The 22,280-nt window shown below is 39.9% G+C and overlaps 1 protein-coding gene across 1 annotated transcript in view; it reads right to left on the reverse strand.

Annotated features, from left to right (window-relative positions):
• The window catches only part of CNTLN (centlein), a 617,317-nt gene that overhangs the window by 174,670 nt on the left and 420,367 nt on the right, over nucleotides 1-22,280 (reverse strand). Inside the window, exons 8-9 of the mRNA XM_032801780.2 lie at nucleotides 19,656-19,818; nucleotides 3,887-4,081 (exon numbers count right to left, since the gene is read on the reverse strand). Coding sequence (XP_032657671.1) covers nucleotides 3,887-4,081; nucleotides 19,656-19,818 — 358 coding nt within the window. The remainder of the gene's footprint in view (nucleotides 1-3,886; nucleotides 4,082-19,655; nucleotides 19,819-22,280) is intronic.

The raw sequence follows: 22,280 nt of genomic DNA on the forward strand, positions 1-22,280 counted from the left end.
AAGTGATGACTGTAGATACTTTGATACAAAAGAAAATAGTGTAGGACTCTTCTGAAGACAAGTGTATGGGCTATACTACAATCTATCCTTGTAACCCTAGAACTCTCCAGTTCAAACATCTGCTTTATAAAAAAGTGAGAAAAATATAGGCCTTTGTGAGAAACACTATTCTAGCTTTCTCCTTCCTTAAATGAGACACTGCGGGCATCTGAAGTGTCATTTGACTCTTGTAAAATTAAAAAAAATGTCTGGAAACTCAAAATTTACTGCTGATTCTTCCTGACAGAAGCACAGGCATGTTCCTGTATGCAGATAACTTACCTTTATTATCTGCAAAGCATTTTAGTAAGAGTATGTTGCAAAATCTAAAACAATGATGTTAAACATTAAAATTACTGCACTGTTCTAATTAAAATTATTTACAGAGATGGCGCTTGTCTTAACTTAAATATTAAAGAGTATTGCTAGTACTAAAAATATAGGTACTATCATTTCTACATTACATTTCAATATAGACAGAATTAACTTTGTTGTAAGAGCAATTACAAGCCATATAATCCTGTAATACAGAACTAATGTAATCTCTAGCAAATTGATACTCAGCAGCAGGTTGGAGGGAGATCAACATTTGAAAAATGTTATTGCTACTTTTTGTCATTACAGATTGTAATTTTTACCCAATAGCTCATGTAAACTAATTTGATCAACTTTTACTTCTATTTTTTTCTTTCTTCAGTTTTCTAACTCAAAACATAACATCTCAAGTGAAAAGTAATGAATAGTGCTTTGGTTGCCAGAATCAATACTCTGTTGTATTACAGTGTTTTAAATGATCACCATAATTTGATGACAACATACTGTTCATTGTATAGAAGGCATTTTGCTACCATAACCTTTGATGGTTTAAAAAATTCCATTTTGAGATTTTCTATGTTATCAGATTACTAAAATGTATAAATATGATTGTAAAGTAAACTATTTCATGTAGAACATTTCTGAAACCATGGTTTCATTGATAACGCGTCTACGGCCAAGAAAATTATTGTAAATAATACAATAAATAATACAAGTGGATAATAAGGTTTCTGATATGTTTCTATCAAAATCATATACACGATAATATTAAGAAGTCCCAACCCATCAGACTGTTCAGAGGTATGATAGGATTAAAAAGCCACAAGTAATTAAAATATGATACTAGCTAATCAATGGTCATATTGTCATTTTGAAAGGCTCAGATGAGGGCTATAATCTGATTGTCTGAAGTTTTGTAAGTTAATAACAAATAACAAAATAACAAAACATATAACAAACGATAAATTTGTTATATAACAAAAATAAATAACAAAAATTTTAAAATTAGGATACTTCCCTATTAATATAATCTGTGATTAATATGAACTAGAAAACTCTTAAAATGAAACTTCAGTTTTGCCCTTTTATGCTGTAATATTAAAATATATTGGGTGAAATCCTGGCTCAATTATGTCAAAAGGAGTTTTGCCACTGACTTCAATCAGTCTTTCAAAAATTGTAATTAAACTAACACATCTGTAGATCTAATCAACAAAATCATTGAAATCAATGATGTTACACCAGTGTAAAGCTGGAGTAACACAGTGGGAATAAGGCTCAGAGGATTTCAGAAAAATAACAGCAAATTCATACTGTTTTTAAACATATTTTATCCCTATATTTCACATACATCACACACAACTTTCCTAGATAGTATCTTTATTTAATTTTAGTTACATATCTGCACTCTTTGTAATAAGTGGTATTGATCTTTACTTTGACCATTGTAGTAGTATTTCCTATTCTGACTGCCTTAAAGAACCACAGAATTGGAATATAGGAGAACGTTATAAAAGTTTCAACAGAATTATATATTAACTAGAATACACACACTTGTCAAATCTCAGAGTTTTAAATAAAAATATTCAAATGCTTGTTAATTATGGCGTTTCAATGGAAGTCTCATCTCTTAATACTATCTTTAATGTCTCAACCACCATACACAAATAAAAACGTAAGAGAAGTCAGATGATTACTTTGGTTTGGTGAAATTTATGTTTTACAAAGAGAATGCATTTCAGAGTTAAAAATTTACATTGTAATAATGAAACAGACACTATCATTACAAGACAGTGAATAATAACCAAAACCCATAGGTGTATGCTTTTAAAAATATTTGGAATGCTTTTGTTCTGTTTCATTCTGCTGTTTAATAAATAGAAAAGTAGAACTGGTTAAGAAATAGAATCACAAAATCATAGGATTAGAAGGGACCACAATGGTCATCTACTAAGTTCCCTCTAAGCTGCCTAGGCTGTACAACAGGCTACTAATGGCGGCACGGAGCTGCCGTGTTCAGGGTCACATGCAGTGGAGAGAAATTAAAACCCCGAGCCAAGCAGTGGCGCCCTCCACCCATTGTGCTGCAACCAACTCATCTGGTGGGTTTAAATGAGTGAGTGCGAGCTAGTTGGAGGTGCCCGAGCTGCTGCCCCGTGACCCCGCTGCACCCCACGGGATGGAGCGCCATGTTGCCCCTGGTCACCGCTGCCCCCCATCTCACCAGGCTTGCCTCTGAGCTCGCCCAGCCTTGTGAGCCAGCTGGTGGGCTCAAGGAGACAAAGGCTGATTCCCTGTGTGGCCCATGGGGCACGTGTATCCACCGGCAAAGTTGTCCACTTGGCCAGAAGCCCATGAAGCTGGAGGTGCCCATGGTGTTGTAGGGGGTGTCCCACAGGTGGCCCCTTCCCCAGAACTTTGCTGGGCTGGAGGGGCCACGAGGAGCAGAGCCATGTGTGACAAGAGGCTGGGGAGGTGGTGCTATTTCCCCACACCACACATAGAGGCACCTCTCCCTCAGCCCAGCCCAGCCTCACTGGAACTGCCACAGCTGGGGAGAGGCACCCCTCCTTCAGCCCCAGCTGCTGTAGTGAGAGAGGGCTAGGGGGAGTCCTCTCTCCCCACTGCAGCTCCGATGCAGCCTGCACCCCAAATCCCTCATTCCTGGCCACACCCCAGAGCCCACACCTGCAGCCAGAGCCCTCACCTTCTACAACCCAACACCCTGCCCCAGCCCTGAGCGGCCTCCCACACTCCAAACCCCTTCATCCCACTCCCACCACACATCACCTCCATACTGGTGCACATAAGAAAATTCATTCCGCATTCATCTTTTTTATGGCAGCCTTTCAAATATTTGAAGACTGTTATCATCCCCCCCCTTAATTTCCTCTTTTTCAAAATGAACATATCCAGACCCTTCAGCTTTTGCTCATATGGCTTGCATACCATCCTTTTGATCATCTTTGTCATTTGTCTCTGGATCTTTTTCAGTTTCTACATCCTTCCTACATATTGGTGACCAAAACTGGATACAGTACTTCAGTTGAGACCTAACCGGCACCAAGTAGAGCGGTACTATCACCTCCTGTGACTTGCATGCTATGCCTCTGTTAATGCAATCTCAAACTGAACTTGCTTTTTTTGCAACAGCATCGCACTGCTGACTCATGTTGAGGTTGTGATCTAGATTGCATTAATGAATTTTAGTAATACACCACAAATAATGAGAATGCCAGGCTCAGCAGTTACTTATTTTCACTGACAAAAATTGGGAAATTTCACATTCTTCTTATCTGAAAACTCAGTAATTCTCACTTTTCAACCACAAAATATTCGTGACACAAACAGAAATTTCACACAAACCTGCCAGTAGATTGCAGATTTCCTCTGTCTTTATTCCAAAATATGAATGGTAGTCTGCTTGCATATGCCTTCTATTACTATCAGTAGAAGCATCTGTAGGTTCCTCTGTGCTATTGACTGTATGGAAACTCAATCTTTAGAATCTATTAAATAAAATTTACCTCACCTGTTCCCTATGTTTTCGATGAGAATCTTGATGTGCTGGATGTAAGACCTCTTGGGCCTGCTGTAGTTGCTCTTCCAGCCACTTTATCTTTTGTTCTTTTTCCAGTAGCTGACCCTGAAGAGAAGCATGACTTTGCTGGAGCTGAATCTCACTTGCTTTCCGAGTTTCAAAACATATAGTCAATTCGTTGTAAAGCTATTTTTAAAGAAAATGTAACATGAGCTTAATAAATGCCATCATTGAAAACAAGTACTTAAATTCACAAATTTATGTGCAGTTTATTGCTGTTTTTAGTTTACAAAATCATACAGCCACCAGGATCATGATTTTCTTCACTATTCTTATTGCAATATTGGTCACGCTTGTTTCCACCCCGACACTCCCATCATACTGGCAGATGTACTGCCTTTACCTTTTATTCTTTATCTTTGTAATTAAGAAACTCAACAATGTAATGTGTTTGAAACAACTGCCTCTCAGCCCAAACAGGTCTAACACTAGAACTGCAGCTGTTCCATACACCTTTGTATGATGATTGTGAGCAGAAATTGGTATTCACAAACTTTTTAAAAAGCAGTATTACCTTAATTCTTGAACAGTTCTATAAATACAAAACCAAGCAAATGCACATGCACACACACATGCACGCACGCACACACACACGGTTCACTCATCAGGAATAGCAGAAAAAATTACTAAATGAAATATTTCCTCTGGAAGTGAGCTTATTAACAGGGGCAGCAAATATGAAATAGAAAAACTCCTTTTTTTAACTGAAGAAGATAAAGTTTAGATTTTGAAAATAAGAATAAAGTCTACACAGCAGACTAGGATATCCCTGACTGCATAATTTGGCCTTCCCTATTTATGTCTTTTGCCTATTTCGCTCTGCTCTGTCAAAGTTTCTAGGCCAGGCTGCCTATTTGTCTTCCATGCAGGTTTTCTATGCTTTATTCCCTTTCTCAGCTGACCTCTAAACCCATTTCCTTCACTGCATTTAAATCCCTTCAGAAGACCCATTTCTGCCATGACATGTAAAAGAAACCAATCAATGGATTATGACTTGATTTTTGGCAGCTACAAATAATATTTATATTGAATTGGTATATAGATAATATTTATATAATTTAGTGACTAAAAACATTATATTATTTACCGTGGTCATTTGTATATATCTTATGAATCTCTTTCTTTTCCCCTTTGTCTGTTTGGTTTTGCTTTTCAGAGCATCAAATCTTTGGGGAAGAAATCAGGTCTTCTATTATGTTTGGAAAACATCTAGCACTTCATGGGCACTATTAGAATCAATAAAATCTATTCCTATACATATTATTTTGTCCAGACCATGACCACACAAAATCTAGTCAGGAAAACTGTAATTATTTATTGCCTGCCCAAAAAACTGATCACAGACCAGACCACTTTACCTAACCATATTCTAATTCCAGATATTTTTAAGACTCACAAAATGCCATTAAAAATAATTGAAATATTACATTGAAATGTTTTTATCTACTGGATAGAGACTGATGTATTTTTTGGAAATACAAATACTATCTTAACCAATTTTAAGATTGCAGCAAGTTTCTCAATTATTTTTCTAATCACATGAATATTTGATAGAAAAATAAAGACTTCGTCTTTATAAAGACTTGCATTCCTAGGCAATGTCCTTCCAAATGAATAGAACACTGAGATACAAAACTTATCTCCAGCCATAACTGGATGAGCTGATTAGCTAGATCATACTGGTATGACAATCTGCTATTTTTATTATTAAAACCACTCAAGTGGTCATAATTATAATTTTCAAAGGTAACATCCTATTAAAATGAGAACACCACAGTTTTCTTTTTGTTTATTGGCAGAAGTACTGAGCACCCTCCACTCCTACTGAAGTTAATTGTTGGTGGTTGTGCTCAGCAACTGATAGGATCAGCCCCTAAAAGACAAATACCATGTCTGTTTACATTCTGAAAGCTATCTGTGCAACCAATACTGCTAAAAAATTATTTAACTGAAAGCTAGAGAAAACAGCACAATCTGTTGAAAATCCATTTGAAAAACATACAACCTCAGAATTCATCCATTTTCCACGTTAAGTCGTGTTCTATGCAAACATTTTTCTGCCCTACCCACTTATTAGTTCATAGTATAGAACTTAGACAGTGATTTATTTACTACTAGGAAATTTCAGAAAGAAAATTATGTCTGCATCAAGGAAAGCTCATTTGTCCAGCCTACCGTGCCAATTGGAATGGTTTACTGTAGCTTGTCCATCTTTTCATTGATTGGCATGGACACCAGTGGGTGGACTGAGGGTACGTCTACACTACAGGATTATTCCGATTTTACATAAACCGGTTTTATAAAACAGATTGTATAAAGTTGAGTGCACGCAGCCACACTAAGCACATTAATTCGGCAGTGTGTGTCCATAGTCCGAGGCTAGCATCGATTTCCGGAGCGTTGCACTGTGGGTAGCTATTCCGTAGCTATCCCATAGTTCCCGCAGTCTCCCTCGCCCCTTAGAATTCTGGGCTGAGAGCCCAGGGGCTGATGAGGCAAAAATCATTGTCACGGGTGGTTCTGGGTAAATGTCGTCAGTCATTCCTCCCTCCGGGAAAGCAACGGCAGACAATCATTTCGAGCCCTTTTTCCCTGGATTGCCCTGGTAGATGCCATAGCACGGCAACCATGGAGCTGTTCAGCTTTTTTTTTTTTTTTTTTTTTTTGTTTACGGTCACCGTATGTGTACTGGATGCCGCGGACAGAGGCGATACTCCAACGCTACACAGCAGCATTCATTTGCTTTTGCATGATAGCAGAGACGGTTATCAGTCATTCTGTACCGTCTGCTGCCGGCGTAAATTGGCAATGAATGATGATGGTTATCTGTCCTTCTATACTGTCTACTGCTATCATGAGTGCCCTGGCTGAGATCGGCCGGGGGGCGCAAAAGCAAAACTGGGAATGACTCCCTGAGTCAATCCCTCCTTTATGGTTTCTAAAATAGAGTCAGTCCTGCCTAGAATACGGGGCAAGTGTACTAGAGAACCAGTGTATCAGAGAGCACAGCTGCTCCGTGTCAGATCCCGCAGAAATGATGAACTACATGCCATTCATGGGGGGTGCCACTGCAACAACCCACCTGTTGCTTCCCTCCTCTCCCAACCTTCCTGGGCTACCGTGGCAGTGTCCCCCCAATTTGTTTGTGTCATGAAGTAATAAAGAATGCAGGAATAAGAAACACTGAGTTTTTAGTGACATAAAATGAGGGGGAGCAAGCCTCCGGTGCTATGACAGTCCAGGCAGGACATTAAGCGGTGTGGGGAGAGAAGCCCAGCATGCCGCTGCTATGAGAGTCCAGGCAGTACAGAATCTTTTCTTTACACAGGAAAGGGAGGGGCTGATGGAGCTCAGCCCCCAGTTGCTATGATGAAGACGGTTACCAGCCGTTCTGTACCATCTACTGGGAATGACCGGGAGTCATTCCTATTTCTACCCAGGTGCCCCAGTCAGCCTCACCTGAAGCCAGCCAGGAGCACTGGTTACCAGTCCTACTGCACTGTCTGCCACCAGGCAGGGGAGAGGAGTGGATAATGCGCTTCACTGCTGCAACATCGCGTCTACCAGCAGCATTCAGTAGACAAAGGGTGACACTGAAAGAAGTCAAGAAACAATTTTTTTCCCTTTCTTTCACGTGTGTGTGTGTGGGGGGGGTAAATTGACGAGCTATTCCTGAACCACGCCGGACAATGTGTTTGAACCTACAGGCATTGGGAGCTCAGCCAAGAATGCAAATACTTTTCGGAGACTGCTGTGACTGTGGGATAGCTGGAGTCCTCAGTACCCCTCCCTCCGTAAGCGTCCATTGAGTCTCTGGCTTCCCGTTATGCCTGGCACGTAGCACTGTGTAGCCTGGAGATTTTTTTTTTTTTTTCAAACGCTTTGGCATTTCGTCTTCTGTAACGGAACTTTGATAGAACAGATTTTTCCCATACAGCGATCAGATCCAGTATCTCCCGTATGGTCCATGCTGGAGCTCTTTTTGGATTTGGGACTGCATTGCCACCCGTGCTGATCAGAGGCTCCACACTGGGCAAACAGGAAATGAAAATCAAAATTTCGCGGGGCTTTTCCTGTTTACCTGGCCACTGCATCCGAGTTCAGATTGCTGTCCAGAGCGGTCACAGTGGTGCACTGTGGGATACCGCTCGGAGGCCAATACCGTCGATTGGCGACCACACTAACCCTAATCCGATATGGTAATACCGATTTTAGTGCTACTCTTCTCGTCGGGGAGGAGTACAGGAATCGATTTAAAGAGGCTTTTATATCAATGTAAAGGGCCTCGTAGTGTGGACGGGTACAGCGTTAAATCGGTTTAAACGCGTAGTGCAGACCAAGCCTGAGTGCTTTCTTAATATTTCTAAAGGGATTACATTGTTTTGTTTTGAATTTTCTGTTTTGAGGATGCACCTTTTTAGCCACATTGAAGTGGGGGACAACTTAATATTTGAGATCACACAGGATCAAAGAAGGTAGTACGGCTGCAGAGGACACTAAAGGGAAACAGAAAAATGAATAAACAGGCAAAATGTAAAATGAATTTTAAGAGAACTAAGGACGGAATGTAAGGAAGAAAGAGCCAAATGAGAAAATATTTATGTCCATCAGAAGTAGCAAGCTCAAGGGAGAATCAATGGGTGAAATCCTGGCTCCACTGAAGTCCGTGGGAGCCTTCTATTCATGATGATGGAACCAGAAATTCATCCAGTGTGTTTGTTAGATTACCATGAGGTAAAGGAGGCAACCAAAGAGGATAAGGAAATTGAAGAGACGCTAACATTGCTTACATGAAAAAAGAATAGCAAGGAAATATTTAATGTAATTTTGAATGCATGTAATGGAATTTAGCAGCTGGAATTAAGGACGAAGGGCAACTGTCATGTGACCAGATGCATGCCAAAAGCAAGTCCTTCATAGACAACAGCTTGAGAACCTCTTTATTATGCTCCAGGGCTATACTTTCTTTAAAAGTAGCAAAGTACTGTAGATAAAGAACTCTAGATAAAGGTATTTTTTAAAAATGATGAAACAACTTGAAATAAACCACTCTGTAATAACTCACTAGGACCAAACGGGAATGAGGAACTGAAGAATGAAGTAGCTGGATTATTAATTTATAATCCATCAATGTGTGAGTAATTATAAACAACAATTTATAATTACTCACACATTGGTGGATTATAAATTAATAGTAACTTCTCAGGGAAAAGATCTAGGTGTACATCATTGATGAGAACTCAAAGATATCTGCTTAATCTGCTTCATGTTCAAAAAAAGGGGGTGGGCGATGTTAGACTACATTAAGGGGTAAAAAAATAATATAGAAAATATTATGGCATCATCATAGAAACTGATGAACCATCATCATGCTCAGTTTCTGTCACCTCAAACAAATGTAAGCAGAAAAAGGAGGAGTTTAGAAAAGGACAACAAAAAATAGTAAGGGTCACTGAAACAAAGGCTTTTCATACATGAAAAGATTTAGAAGTGTAGGACCATTCTGTCTGGAAAGGAAAAGAATAAAAGAACAGGTGGCATGATGGAGATATAAAAAAATGAATATAGGCAAGGCCAGTTGAACATTCTTGTATACCTTTTCTTATAAGACTAGAAAAGGAGGCTATCAGATTAATTTAAAAAAAGTTTAGAATATTAATACACTTTTATACAACATAAACTTAACATGTAGGACTCACTTCCACAAGACATTATTGAGGCAAATAGTTTAGTAAGAATTACAAATGTATTTGACTTTGATGTGACTAAGAGTGAGATTAACTATTTCTTTACACAGGAGAAGATTACTGGAACAGACGATACTCATGCTGTAGGATCTAAGCTAATAACCAATTGGGTGAGAAATGTATCCTTCCATACCATAGTACTGCATAATTAGATTCACTGTTTTTGTATTTTCAAAGATGATGTTAATAATGTGTCATTGATTACTTTTCTTCCTCATATATTTTAAAGGGGAATATTTTGGCCCTGTTTATTAATGCCCAATATAAAGAAAGATGAAATCTTCATTCCATTTAAGTCAATGGAAAACCTCCCAGACACTTCAATGGAGCCAGTATTTCACCCATATTATTTTGTTTCTTATTATTCTACAACATCTTTTGGATGATGTTCCTTCCTTGTAGAAAATCAAATAGGAAGGTGGAATGAAGAAGCTAGTCAATTCAGTACAGTCATTTGCAGTTAAGACAGTTTGTCCTGAGAAAGGCTCCCAGCAAGGTAAACAAAACATGAGCAGTCAAATATTTCTCTGTCTGCAGTGTAGCTCTCCAATATTCCTTGATCTTATCAGAGTTTTGTACAACCTAGCTTGATGAAATGGTAATTCTGTGCTGGGTTTTTTATCATTTTGTTTATGGAATACACTTAATGTACTGCACTCATTAGTAATGTATTAATCCTGTTATGCTTGCATTGCGAGTTATTAAAGTTTGTCTAACATTAACAACTAAGACTGATATTCCTCAAAGAGCATATTGAATGCTTCTCTGGTTTTGCACTGTTCAGGGCAAGAAATCTAGATCCCCTGAGTAATGGTGAATTATATAAAAAAATATAGATGAATGTATCTACACCGGAGGTTCTCAGACTGGGGGTCGGGACCCCTCAGGGAGTCGCGAGGTTATTACATGGGGCATCGCGAGTTGTCAGCCTCCACTCCAGCATTTATTTTAAAAAGTGGTTTTAATTTATATGGGGGGGTTGCACTCACAGGCTTGCTATGTGAAAGGGGTCACCAGTACAAAAGTTTGAGAACCACTTTTCATAAATAGATAGCTAAGGGTTAATGTTTCTTTTACCTGTAAAGGGTTAACAAAGGGAACCAAACACCTGACCAGAGGACCAATCAGGAAACTGGATTTTGTCAAAGGTGAGGGACGAATGTTTTATATCTGTGTCTTTGTCTGGCTCTCAGCTATGAGAGGGGATCTTTCTCTATCTTCAAGCTTCTAATCTTCAGTTTCCCATTGTAAGTACAAAGGTAGAAAAATAATAGGCTGTATTGTTTTTTGTATTACATGTGTAGTTGCTGGAATGTTTAAATTGTATTCTCTTTTTGGATAAGGCTGTTTATTCATTTTTCTTTTAAGCAATTGGAACCTGTATTATTGTCAACCTTGATACAGAAAATATTTTTTATGTCTTTTTTCTTTCTTTTTTATATAAGTTTTCTTTTTAAGACTTGTTGAGTTTTTTTTTCTCTCTGGGTAGGCTAAGAACGAAGGGGAGGGAAATTCTCTTGTGTTAGATCTACGGACGGGAATCTCTGCAACACCAGGGAATTGGTGGAGGGAGAAGACAAAGGGGAAGAGAGATAGATTCTTTCTGTTTCCTGGTATTTGGTTTGTCTCTTTGTGAAGAGAGGAGACATGCTTCTTGGTATTGTGATGTAAAGAGGTTGCATCAGTAACTCTCAGGTTAGCCAGAGAGAAATTCTGGTGGGAGAGAGAGGGGGGGAGGGAAGTGGGTTATTCCCTTTTGATAAGACTCAGGGCTTCTGAGTCTTGGGTTCCCAGGGAAAGGGTTTGGGAGACCAGAGGGAGCCAAAACCCTGGAATTTTTGGCTGGTGGCAGCGAGATCAAATCTAAGCTGGTAATTAACCTTAGAGGGGTTCATGCTAGCTTCCCAGGTTATGAACGCTAAGGTTCAAATCGGAGTAGGAAAGCTATGATACCACTGAATCCAGTTGAGCAACTTAAGGGGTAAGAAGCCTGCTTTTGAATAGGTGATTCCTTGTCAGAACAAGAAATACCTGACCTGATGCTGTGTAGATCAATGTTCTAAAATAGTGGCTCTCGACCTTTCCAGACTACTGTATTCCTTTCAGGAGTCTGATTTGCCTTGCATACCCCAAGTTTCACCTCACTTAAAAACTACTTGCTTACAAAATCTCATGCCCCTCTAAGCCCATCCTGCAATCCCCACATTGATCTAGATGAGCTGAGTATCCTCTGGTAGACCTCTGTGTATCCCCAGGGTTGAGAACCACTGTTCTAAAATATTGTATTATGCCACATAGGATCTGGTCTTCCTTTTCATATGCATTATCACTCAATGAGCTCACTGCATTAAAAAAGATAACTGAAGTCTACAACTTATAGTTCTGAATCTGATCAAATTAAGTAGCTGTCCTCATAGAAATATTTAAATATGCTTGCTCCTGTGATTTTTCTCCCTTTTTACAGACACACTTCTCTCCTCCAGCACTTTGTGTCTTCAGCATCATAGAATTCCCATCAGGCATAACTTCCTGTGGTATAAAATACCATTCCACTGCCATATACACTAGGACCAAGATTTTCAAACATGGGCGCAAATTTAGGTACCTGAATGAGTGATCAGATTTTTAACATGCTGAGCACCCAACAGATCCCACTCAGCAATTTTCAAAATCAAGCCACTTACTAAAATAAGACATGTTGAAAATTGTAGCCTAGGGTCTTTTCAAGCATGAAAAATATAAGGAGATCCTGAAATCTAGGGTCAGAACAGTAAGTGCCCCAACCTAACCTGCAGCTCCTGTTTTCAAAAGCTCTCTGAGGGTACATCTACACTGCAAAAACAGACTCACAACAGCAAATCTCAGAGCCGGGCTTGCACTACAGAGCTAAAAATAGCAGCATACATGTTCAGGCTCGGGCTGGAGTGTGGATTCAGAAACCTGGTGGGGGGGAGTGGGAGATGGAACGTAGGTTCCAGTCTGAGCCCAAAGGTCTACACAGCTATTTTTAGCCCCATAGCATAAGCCCCAGGACCCTGAGTCATTTGAGCCAGCTCTGAGATTCACTGGTGGGGGTTGTACTTTCAGACAGCTAGCTGTGCCTGGATACAGGACTTTCTTATATTTAATCTATGATCTTATACAATGCTGCAATATTCTTGAGAGTTTGTAACTGAATTTTTACTTTTGGTACAGGGCAAGTACACACCAAGAGTTGCTATTGATCTTGCAAACTCAGATGGGAGGGACAACCCAATTAATGTTACTATATTTGGAGAATTGTTAAGGTTGGCTGATTATTACATATGTGAAAGAAGGAATGAAAGAAGGCTATCAATGCCTAAAGAGAGCAAATGTGCATTTGAAATTTGTAAATGGATATTCTGATTAAAATTCATGTACTTCTGCAGAGAGCAAGAACCATTAGTCAAAATAGTTATACAAAAAAAACCAAACAAACAATGTCAGGCAAATCAAACTGCAAGATTTTGTAACTACATTTAGTCTAACAATGTTTTCTGTAATGTCCAATGAGCTGTGTTTATTTTTATTCTTAATTTATATTTGTTGAATTTCTCTCTATTTCTGTAAAATTTTCAATAAAATACTCTTGGTTAAAACTACATTAACTGGGTTTCATAATGGTTAGCTGGGACAATCACGATGGGAGGCTCAAGCAGAGAAACAGAACTCGGAGCCAATCTAGAACAGCCTGGTTACTTGTTTTTAGGCTTGAAGGAGGCTACAAACCTCCACAAACTCAACAGGGCAACAGAATGATGGACAAAGGGTACTTTGGGCACAAAATGAGCCAAACCACCTGAATTAAAGATTTATCCCCAAACAGATCAGGCATTACTCGATACCTCCTCCTTTATACAGTATATGGAATATAAACTTGTATCAATCCATTACAAGGGAGAATGGCACTATGCTTTCTTTGAAGCCAATACAGCTTCTGACCATGTCAGAGGTATAGCTGTTGAACAACACTCTCTCTTCTTAAGAAGGAATGTGTACCACCGTCCACAGTGCTCTGAGTCTCTGCTGCTTTAAGAGACTAGGATCCAATTCCAGAATTCAAACCTGGCCCACATTTGATGGCAAACAGTGCTTGTTCTATGCCACTGACATCTATGAGATGTACAGTCAGTACAATAAATGAAGAGACTGAAAAGCAAAACCGCACCAAAGGGAACCTCTGGATTATGAAAACAAAAGGCTTAAACTGTAAATTTCAGAAAACCCTGATAAGATGGCTAAGGAGCTCAGAATCTCTTCTTGTCTTATTATCCTTAGTATTGATTGAAGTCTCTCCAGCTTGAAATGATTGGTGAGGACAAATCTATAGACTCCCATTAAAACCAGCATAGAAATGTTGTCCCGTGAGCAATTGGGACTAATAAAGCCGGTGGAACACATTTTAGAAAAATATTCCTTACCTTGAGAACTAGAACTATAGCCACAATATGAAATAGTTATCAATGTCTTTTCATAAATCCTCTAACCTGAAGGAGTTTTTGCAGGACGTGTGTGGAATGAAGGGAAGAGGTATTCCAAATCTTAACTTGATTTCAGCAAGTCAGGACATCTTGATAAAAACAGACCACTGATCTTTAAATGTCTTCCCACCCTGCCAGTCCCACTACAGCAGGCCTAAAAGGGAATTTGTGATGGAGTTATGCCTATCCATTATGTCCGGTTTGTCAGATAAGTAATTTCTTTGACTCAACCAACTGTTTCCTAATGCACAGTGCAAAGAACAGTTCTTCCCAAATGGTAGACTAGTAAAATAAACTTGGAATATATCAGCCAACCACACTGCCTATGCTATAGCACATAGTGCTTATCTGACCACTCAGACAGAGGTCATTGATCTTGCTGTAAGGGACAGTATATCATAGGATGTACACACTGATAGGCTCAATGCCATTTGGAAAAGTAGAAAAATATTCCTCAGTGAATTTGTCTATAGAATAGCTGACAAGTCCTTATCTAGCTTTTGCAGCCAGCATATTATTAATCCATGGAGACAAACAGAAGGCATGTGCTTCTAGAATACTGTGCCTTTGAGCTATAAGGAATAAATAGAGGACTGCATCTATTTTCAAGTTACCAGGATCACCAAGGCTTCTTGTAACCTCCATAGGAGTGTACATCTTGGGACTTAAAGAGGGTAAGTACACATTGCCTCAGAAACTGTAGGCCACTTAGTTACCTTTGGTTGCTTCACATGGCTCTTTGAACAACCTATCTCAGGACATTTATTAGACTTTAGAAAGTACTCCAGTAAAGCATCCATTATGTCCAACAGTCTGAAATTTCTGTGAAAAAATTCTTACCAACTGTTTTGCTACAATTATAATCTCTCCAGTTTAAATATTTCCCAAATAATAGCAATGAAATCTTAAGCGTTATCTTAATATATTCAGCCCAAAGACGATTGTTCTCACTGATTACAAAGAAAGCAGCACAATCTTGGAATTTTTAAATAGACTACACCAGCTTGGTCTCGCTGGTGTTAAAAGGCAGTAACAGAAATATTGATGTTAGGTATTTAATAGAACAATTTCCTAAAATAAAAGGTAAATGTGTTCACCTCAGTATGTCACATACACTAAAAGATCAATCAGATCTCAAAACAGGAACCATCTAATAGTTTAACTCCATAGGTGCTGGCATTCTGGCTTGCAAGGAGAAGACAAAAAGAGGAGATTTCCAGGTATATGATGTTTAAATGGCTTTTGTGTTTCTCTGCAGTTTAAATAGTGGCCTACTTGCCAGTTAGTTGTCAATTGGGATAGTCTGTGCTTAACTGAGTTAAGATTCCAGCCTCACTCCCCAATGTACCAAGAATATTCATTTTAAAAAAAAACCTCTGGGATTAAGGGATTCCTATGAGTTGAAACATTTGGCGGAGTAGGGGTCATCAATTCATTATTAAACAGAAAAAACAGTTACCTGCCTATTGTAACTGTTGTTCTTTGAGACATGTTGCTCATGTCCACTCCATTCTAGGTGTGTGCGGTCGTCCGAGATTTTTACCTTAGTGGTAACGATAGGGCTGGCCGTGGCACACCCTTGAGTGCCACGCTCATGCCATAGTATATCAGGCGCCACCGGTCCTACGCCCTCTCAGTTCCTTCTTGCCGACAACTCCGACACATCTCAAAGAACAACAGTTAGGAAAGGCAGGAAACCATTTTTTCATCTTTGAGTGCTTGTTCATGTCTATTTTCCTCTAGGTGACTCACAAATAGTATCAACGGAGGTGGGTTCAGAGTTCACAGTCTCGCTTTCAGTTTACAGCACAGCTCTGCCAAAGCCAGCATTGTTTCAACCCTGCTGAGTCAGCACATAATGCGAAGTGAACATGTGGATGAACGACCAGGTAGCAGCCCAACAGATTTCTTGGATCGGCACCTGTGCCAGGAAGGCTGATGATGATGCTTGTGCTCTTGTTGCATGCACCATCACGATCACCGGCAGAAGCACCTTTGCCAGCTCATAGCAGTAACGGATACAGGCTGTAAACTAAGATGAGATTCTCTGAGTAGATACCGGATGACCTTTCATGCTGTCCACCACCACAACAAACAACTGTGTTGACTTATGGAACGGCTTCGTTCTATCTACATAGCATGCCAACACCCTCCTGATGTCCATGGTATGAAGCCTGCGTTCCTCATCAGAGTCATAGCGCTTCACATAGAAGACCAGTAAGTATATGTCCTGGCCAGTATGAAACAGAGAAATGACTTTGGGCAGAAACACTGGATGCAGGCGCCACTGGACCTTGTCTTTGCAGAAGACCATATAGGGCGGCTCCGAGGTGAGCAGTATATCAGGCACCACCGGCCCTAAGTCCTCTCAGTTCCCTCTTGCCAACAACTCCAGCAGGAAGGCGGGTAATGGAATGGACATGAGCAACACATCTCGAAGAACAACAGTTACAAAAAGTAGGTAACTGTTTTTTCTTCTTTGAGTGCTTGCTTGTGTCAATTCCATTCTAGGTGACTCACAAGCAGAATCAACAGAGGTGAGCTCAGCGTTCACAGTCTTGCAGCTTGAAGCATCTTCTAGAGCCTGCTGGCTCAGTGCGTAGTGCAATGAGAACTTGTGGACGGATGACAAGGTGGCAGCATGACAGATCTCTTCAATCAGCCCCTGCACCAGGAAGGCTGATGCCCTACTTGAATGAGCCATTGCGATCATCAGCAGGAGCATCTTTTCCAGCTCATAGCAGTAGTGGATGCAGGTTGTGATTCAAGATGAGATTCTCTGGACTGACACTGGGCAACCTTTCAACCTGTCAGGGACAGCAACGGACAACTATGTGGACTTACAGAACAACTTTGTTCTATCAATGTAGAAGGCCAGCACCCGTCTGACGTCCAGAGTATGCAGCCTGTGCTCCTCATCCATCACATGAGTCTTTGGACAAAGGATTGGTAAGTAAATGTTTTGACCCTGGGCCTTCTTGCTCGGTGCCAGGGAGCACTTCTTGGCCTTCTTCTTCAGCACTGGTGATGGCCAACGGCGCCGGAAGGAGCCGGGTGCTGGCAGTGCGCTGCGCACAGAGGCCAAAGTGCAACCTGCCTGGATGGCTCGGAAGCCAGGCGGAAGCAAACTCCATCAGGTGAACCCTCAGACAGATGTCCTGCTCTTTTTGAGTGCGGGTTTGAAAGTTTTTGCAGCTCCAGGACTGCTCCTTAACATGCGACTCCCGCACTTAAGGAAGCTGCTATGGGGGTCACTCACAGGCATAGGCCTGTTGCAATCCGAGCAGGGCTTAAAGCCAGGAGAGCAGGGCATGCCCTGCCAGGGGCAAAGTCCCACCGGGACCTTAACTACCACTTAAACTACTTAACACTACTATATGAAAACTATGTACAAAGGCCCTAAGGCACAAAGTTCAAAAGGAGAACCCACTAGCTCTTGCTAAACAAGAAAGGCACTCCGACTGATCACCTTGGGCGATAAGAAGGAACTGAGAGGGCATAGGGCTGGCAAGTGCCTGACATACCGCAGTATGAGCATGACAGCCGGCCCTACAAGTACTGTTAAGGCAAAAATCTCCAATGATCGCACATGTGGGTGCACACACCCCTAGAATGGAATCAATAGGAGCAAGCACTCCAAGAAGCATAACTGATCCCAAAAAGTGCAACACTTTTGTTCTCTGTATTCTCAAGCTGCTTGTTGGCCAGTGCAGCAGTCTGTTCTTTTCTCACCTCCTGCTGAGAGGCACTGCTCGAGAAGGGTCAGTCAGCCTCTTGACAATAATATGAGTCTCAGGCTCAGTCTACACTACAAGACATTTGCCAGTATAGCTATAGATAGGTATACTGGCAAACCATCCAATTGAAGGTGCAGCTTTTCAGCATAGCTTATACAAACTCCCTGAAGTTACTAAGCTACACCAGGAAAAGCAGTTATGCCAGTATAACTTTGTCTATACTAGGGATTTTGCTAGTACAGAAATGCCATTTAAAAAAAAAAAATCACACTCCTATCTCACACAGACGTTACTATACCAGGAAAAGTTACTAGTATAGACCTAGCCTCAGCTCTGAGACACAGCTGCAGAAGAGGTCCTTGTCATCTGTAACTGTGTTAACATATTTTCCTTGAAGACAGAGTTGCACCAATTTTTGGAGTGTCTCATTAAAGGAACCACTCAGATGAGATGCTTGATGTCAGTGAGAGACAAGTCAGGAGTGATGGCAGAGGTGCAGAGGAATGGCACAGGAGAGAGAAAAGCAATTTGGAGGGTGAGAGAGGAAGATGGATGAAGCAAAATCTAGTAACTACATCCTAAAAAGTAAAGCAAAGGGTTTTGATCATTGTAAGCGGGAACTGCTGTCACTCACCCTGTCTTGCCAGATGCAAGCAGAACTGCTCACGTGTTCCACTGGGTGATTTCTAACATAACCCACTCTGCAACTTTTCTAGGCCACTTCAGGGCTGACCCAAGAGAAAAGGACAACGAACTCTTGATATAGAGCACCCAAAGTTTACCTGTATCCAATTCATATTACTAAGAACTTTTATTCATGATGACTAGTGCTCAATACACTTTTCAAGTAATAGCAACACCCTGTACCTGTGATATAACCCATGATACGATATAACCTAGCATACACTTAGATATCTACCACCTAGTTTAGTTTGTTTACTTTCTCAGCTTCACAACTTTATAACAAGCTTCACAAAGCTTTAAATTCAAGATGGTACCTATAAGAGAAATTTCTCTGAGTGGCTGTCAACATTCATAGTACTTACCAAAGCTATGAAATCATGTTATATATTATATATACAGTTTTGCAGAGGATTTTTCTGCAATAGGTTTTCAAATTGTGTCACTTTGGCAAAAAAAATTGTTTGAGATTGACAACAGTATCAAATTTACACATGAATTCTCCAATTAATCAACTAATAATAAGTGTTATAAACTTAAACCTCCACTTCCCATCAATGGGAGAGGAAGAGAAACAAAGATAGGCAAAGCAAACTGTAAAAATTAGCTGTCATGCTTTGCAATTAATCAGAAGTTTTTCCTATGCATCACTAAATTCTAGTTTAGTGCTGGAGCATGCAGTCCTTATCGAAGCAATGGGCCTTCAGTAGGTATAACTTGGCCCAAAAGAACTTTCTACTTCACATTCCACATTTTCATCTAGGGTGACCAGCCAGCAAATGTGAAAAATCGGGACAGGGAGTGGAGGGTAACAGGAACAGAAAAGACTCAAAAATCGAGACTGTCCCTATAAAATCAGGACATCTGGTCACCCTATTTTCATCACAAAGTAGCACCAATACAAGTGTGAAGTACCACATGTTGCTTTAAACAGGGATACTCTATTATCCAAGATGCTGCATATTGATAGTTATGAGCAATACTCACAAGTAGCTTTCAATTTATACTTTTGTGATAGAAAAAAGCGGCATACTTTTTGATATGATATAGTTTCAGCTGTGTGAGCATCTTCCTGATTTCTCAATACTTTTTGCGTATCCATATTGAGAGCCTGAAGCTGCTGGATCAGCTCTGCCTGCTGTGCTGTATGTTCTGTGTTTTGTTTGTAAAGATTCTGCAGCTCCTGCAACTCCTTCCTGTGCAAAGCAAGCAATAAACAGGAAAATATGACTAGAAGGACAATAGTTAAACACTTGTGTTCAGCTAATTTTATTTTATAATGAGCTTTCTACTTTCATTTATTTTACTTGTCAATTTCCTTCTAAACACTAGAAATTATATACACAATATTTAATATTTATCACACACTCCTATAAAATATCTATACAACACTTAACTTTTCAAAGCAGAATATCTATCAATTAGACTTTAATGGCATGACTGCTATAAAATAACTGGACTTCCAGTTACAGCATTGGCAGCTTTCTGATCAACATGTAGTTAACTCTTTAGTACCAAGAGTCAAAATGTACAACCAACCTCTGCAGTAGATATTTACTTTAATAGGCTACCTAGAACCACACAGTTAGTCTAATCTTTGTATTATTGCTTCAGTTCAAAAGTGTTCTTTGTCACTCTAAATTGCTTTCCACAATATAATCTGTAATAGAGTTCAATGGTATGGGCACACTGCAAAACTTGGCTTCTTCTTTGTATATTATAGCAAGCATAATTCTCTGTTAATTAACAAGCACACTTCAAACTATTGTTAGAGTTAAATTCAGTTTCAGTGCCTATTACCCTCATTAACTTTCTTCCACGTTTCTTCATAGGGTTTTCTTTGGACCTTAGGCAAAACACTTAACCTCTCTGTGTCTCAGCTTAACATCTCTAAAATGGGAATCATGACATTTGTGTAAAGTGCTTTGAGATCTACAGATGAAAAGCAGTGCATAAAAACTAATTATTAATACCGATACAGGCACTTTTTCAGCACTTTCTCTGAAGAATGGCAGAGACCAAACTAGTCTAATTCAAGGAATTTTCTTTAAAGAGAGCATTGTACCAGTGAGAAAAAAACGATTTGAAGGAAAACAAATAACACTGTTTAAAGGAATTTATAAAATGCCTTGATGGAATGAAAGATTCTGTCTGTAATAACTTACAGATAGCTATTAGAAAGCAATCATGAAAAGGGTGTTAAGTAGACTTAAAAATCTGATTTGTGGAGATAGGCTGGACAGGTTAATACATTTGTAACAAATAAAAGCTGGAGGAGATAAAAAGGATGTCACTGGGGACAGATTCGTTCTGTCCCAGGGAACCAACTGGTGTTGCCCTAGGTGTATTAAACCTATGTCACAGGAGTGATGCATTAATTGCAGATGTCTAACTACAAGATACATTTATAGTTTCTCATTTTAATTGTATTTCTTCTGACACCATTTCATTTAGCATTTTTCCATGAAGCAGTAGTATCAGGGTATTTACACAAAAATTAAGACAAATGATACCAATACAACAGTCCTAGAACATAACGTTAAGAAAGGAATATGGTCAAAGAAGCTTGTAATGGGGCTCAAGCACAAGTTTAACTTTAAGCATGTATTTAAGTTCCATTGACTTTGAAAAGAGAGGCCTAATTATTTATCATTATTTATGCTAAGCAGAGATGGGGTCCATCTATTGAGGAAGGGGAAGAGCATATTTGGCTACAGACTGGCTAACCTAGTCAGGACAGCTTTAAACTAGGTTCAAAAGGGGCAGGTGACCAAAGCCCACCAGTAAGTCAAAAACGTGGAGACCTGAGAGAAGAGTCGGAATTTGAGGTGAGCATGGGCTGTTATCACAGGGATAAGGGAGAGACAAGACAGAACTGGGGGTGGGGAGGAGATCAAATCAGTATCTTAGATGTCTGTATCCTAATGCGAGAAGTATGGGGAATAAGCAGGAAGAACTTGAAATGCTGTTAAATAAACACAGCTCTGACACAGTTGGCATCACGGAGACTTGGTGGGATAATACGCATGACTGGAATATTGGTATAGAAGGGTCAGTTTGCTCATGAAGGAGAGGCAGGGAAAAAAGGCAGGTGGTGTTGCCTTATATATTAAAAATGTATATACTTGAACTGAGGTTGAGATGGGAATAGGAGACAGACTTGTTGAAAGTCTCTGGGTAAGGATAAAATGGATAAAAAACAAGGGAGATGTCATGCTAGGGGTCTACTACAGACCACTTAACTAGGAAAAAGAAGTTGATGAGGCTTTTTTTTAAACAGCTAACAAAATCATCCAAAGCACAGGACTTGGTGGTAATGGGGGACTTCAACTACCCAGACTGTGTTGGGAAAATAACACATCAGAGGAACAGATAATCCAACAAGTTCTTGGAATGTACTGGAGACAATTTTTTATTTCAGAAGGTGGAGAAAGCTACTAGTGTAGAGACTGTTCTAGGGAGGAACTGGTTGAGAATCTAAAAGTGGAAGGCAGCTTGGGTGAAAGTGATCATGAATTAGTAGAGTTCATGATTCTAAGGAAGGGTGGGAGGGAGAATAACAAAGTAAAGACAGTGGATTTCAAGAAGGCAGACTTTAGCAAACTCAGGACGTTGGTAGGTAAGATCCCATGAGAAGCAAGTCCAAGTGAAAAACAAT

This window comes from Chelonoidis abingdonii, chromosome 6, assembly GCF_003597395.2.
Source record: "Chelonoidis abingdonii isolate Lonesome George chromosome 6, CheloAbing_2.0, whole genome shotgun sequence".
Lineage (NCBI taxonomy): Eukaryota > Metazoa > Chordata > Testudines > Testudinidae > Chelonoidis > Chelonoidis abingdonii.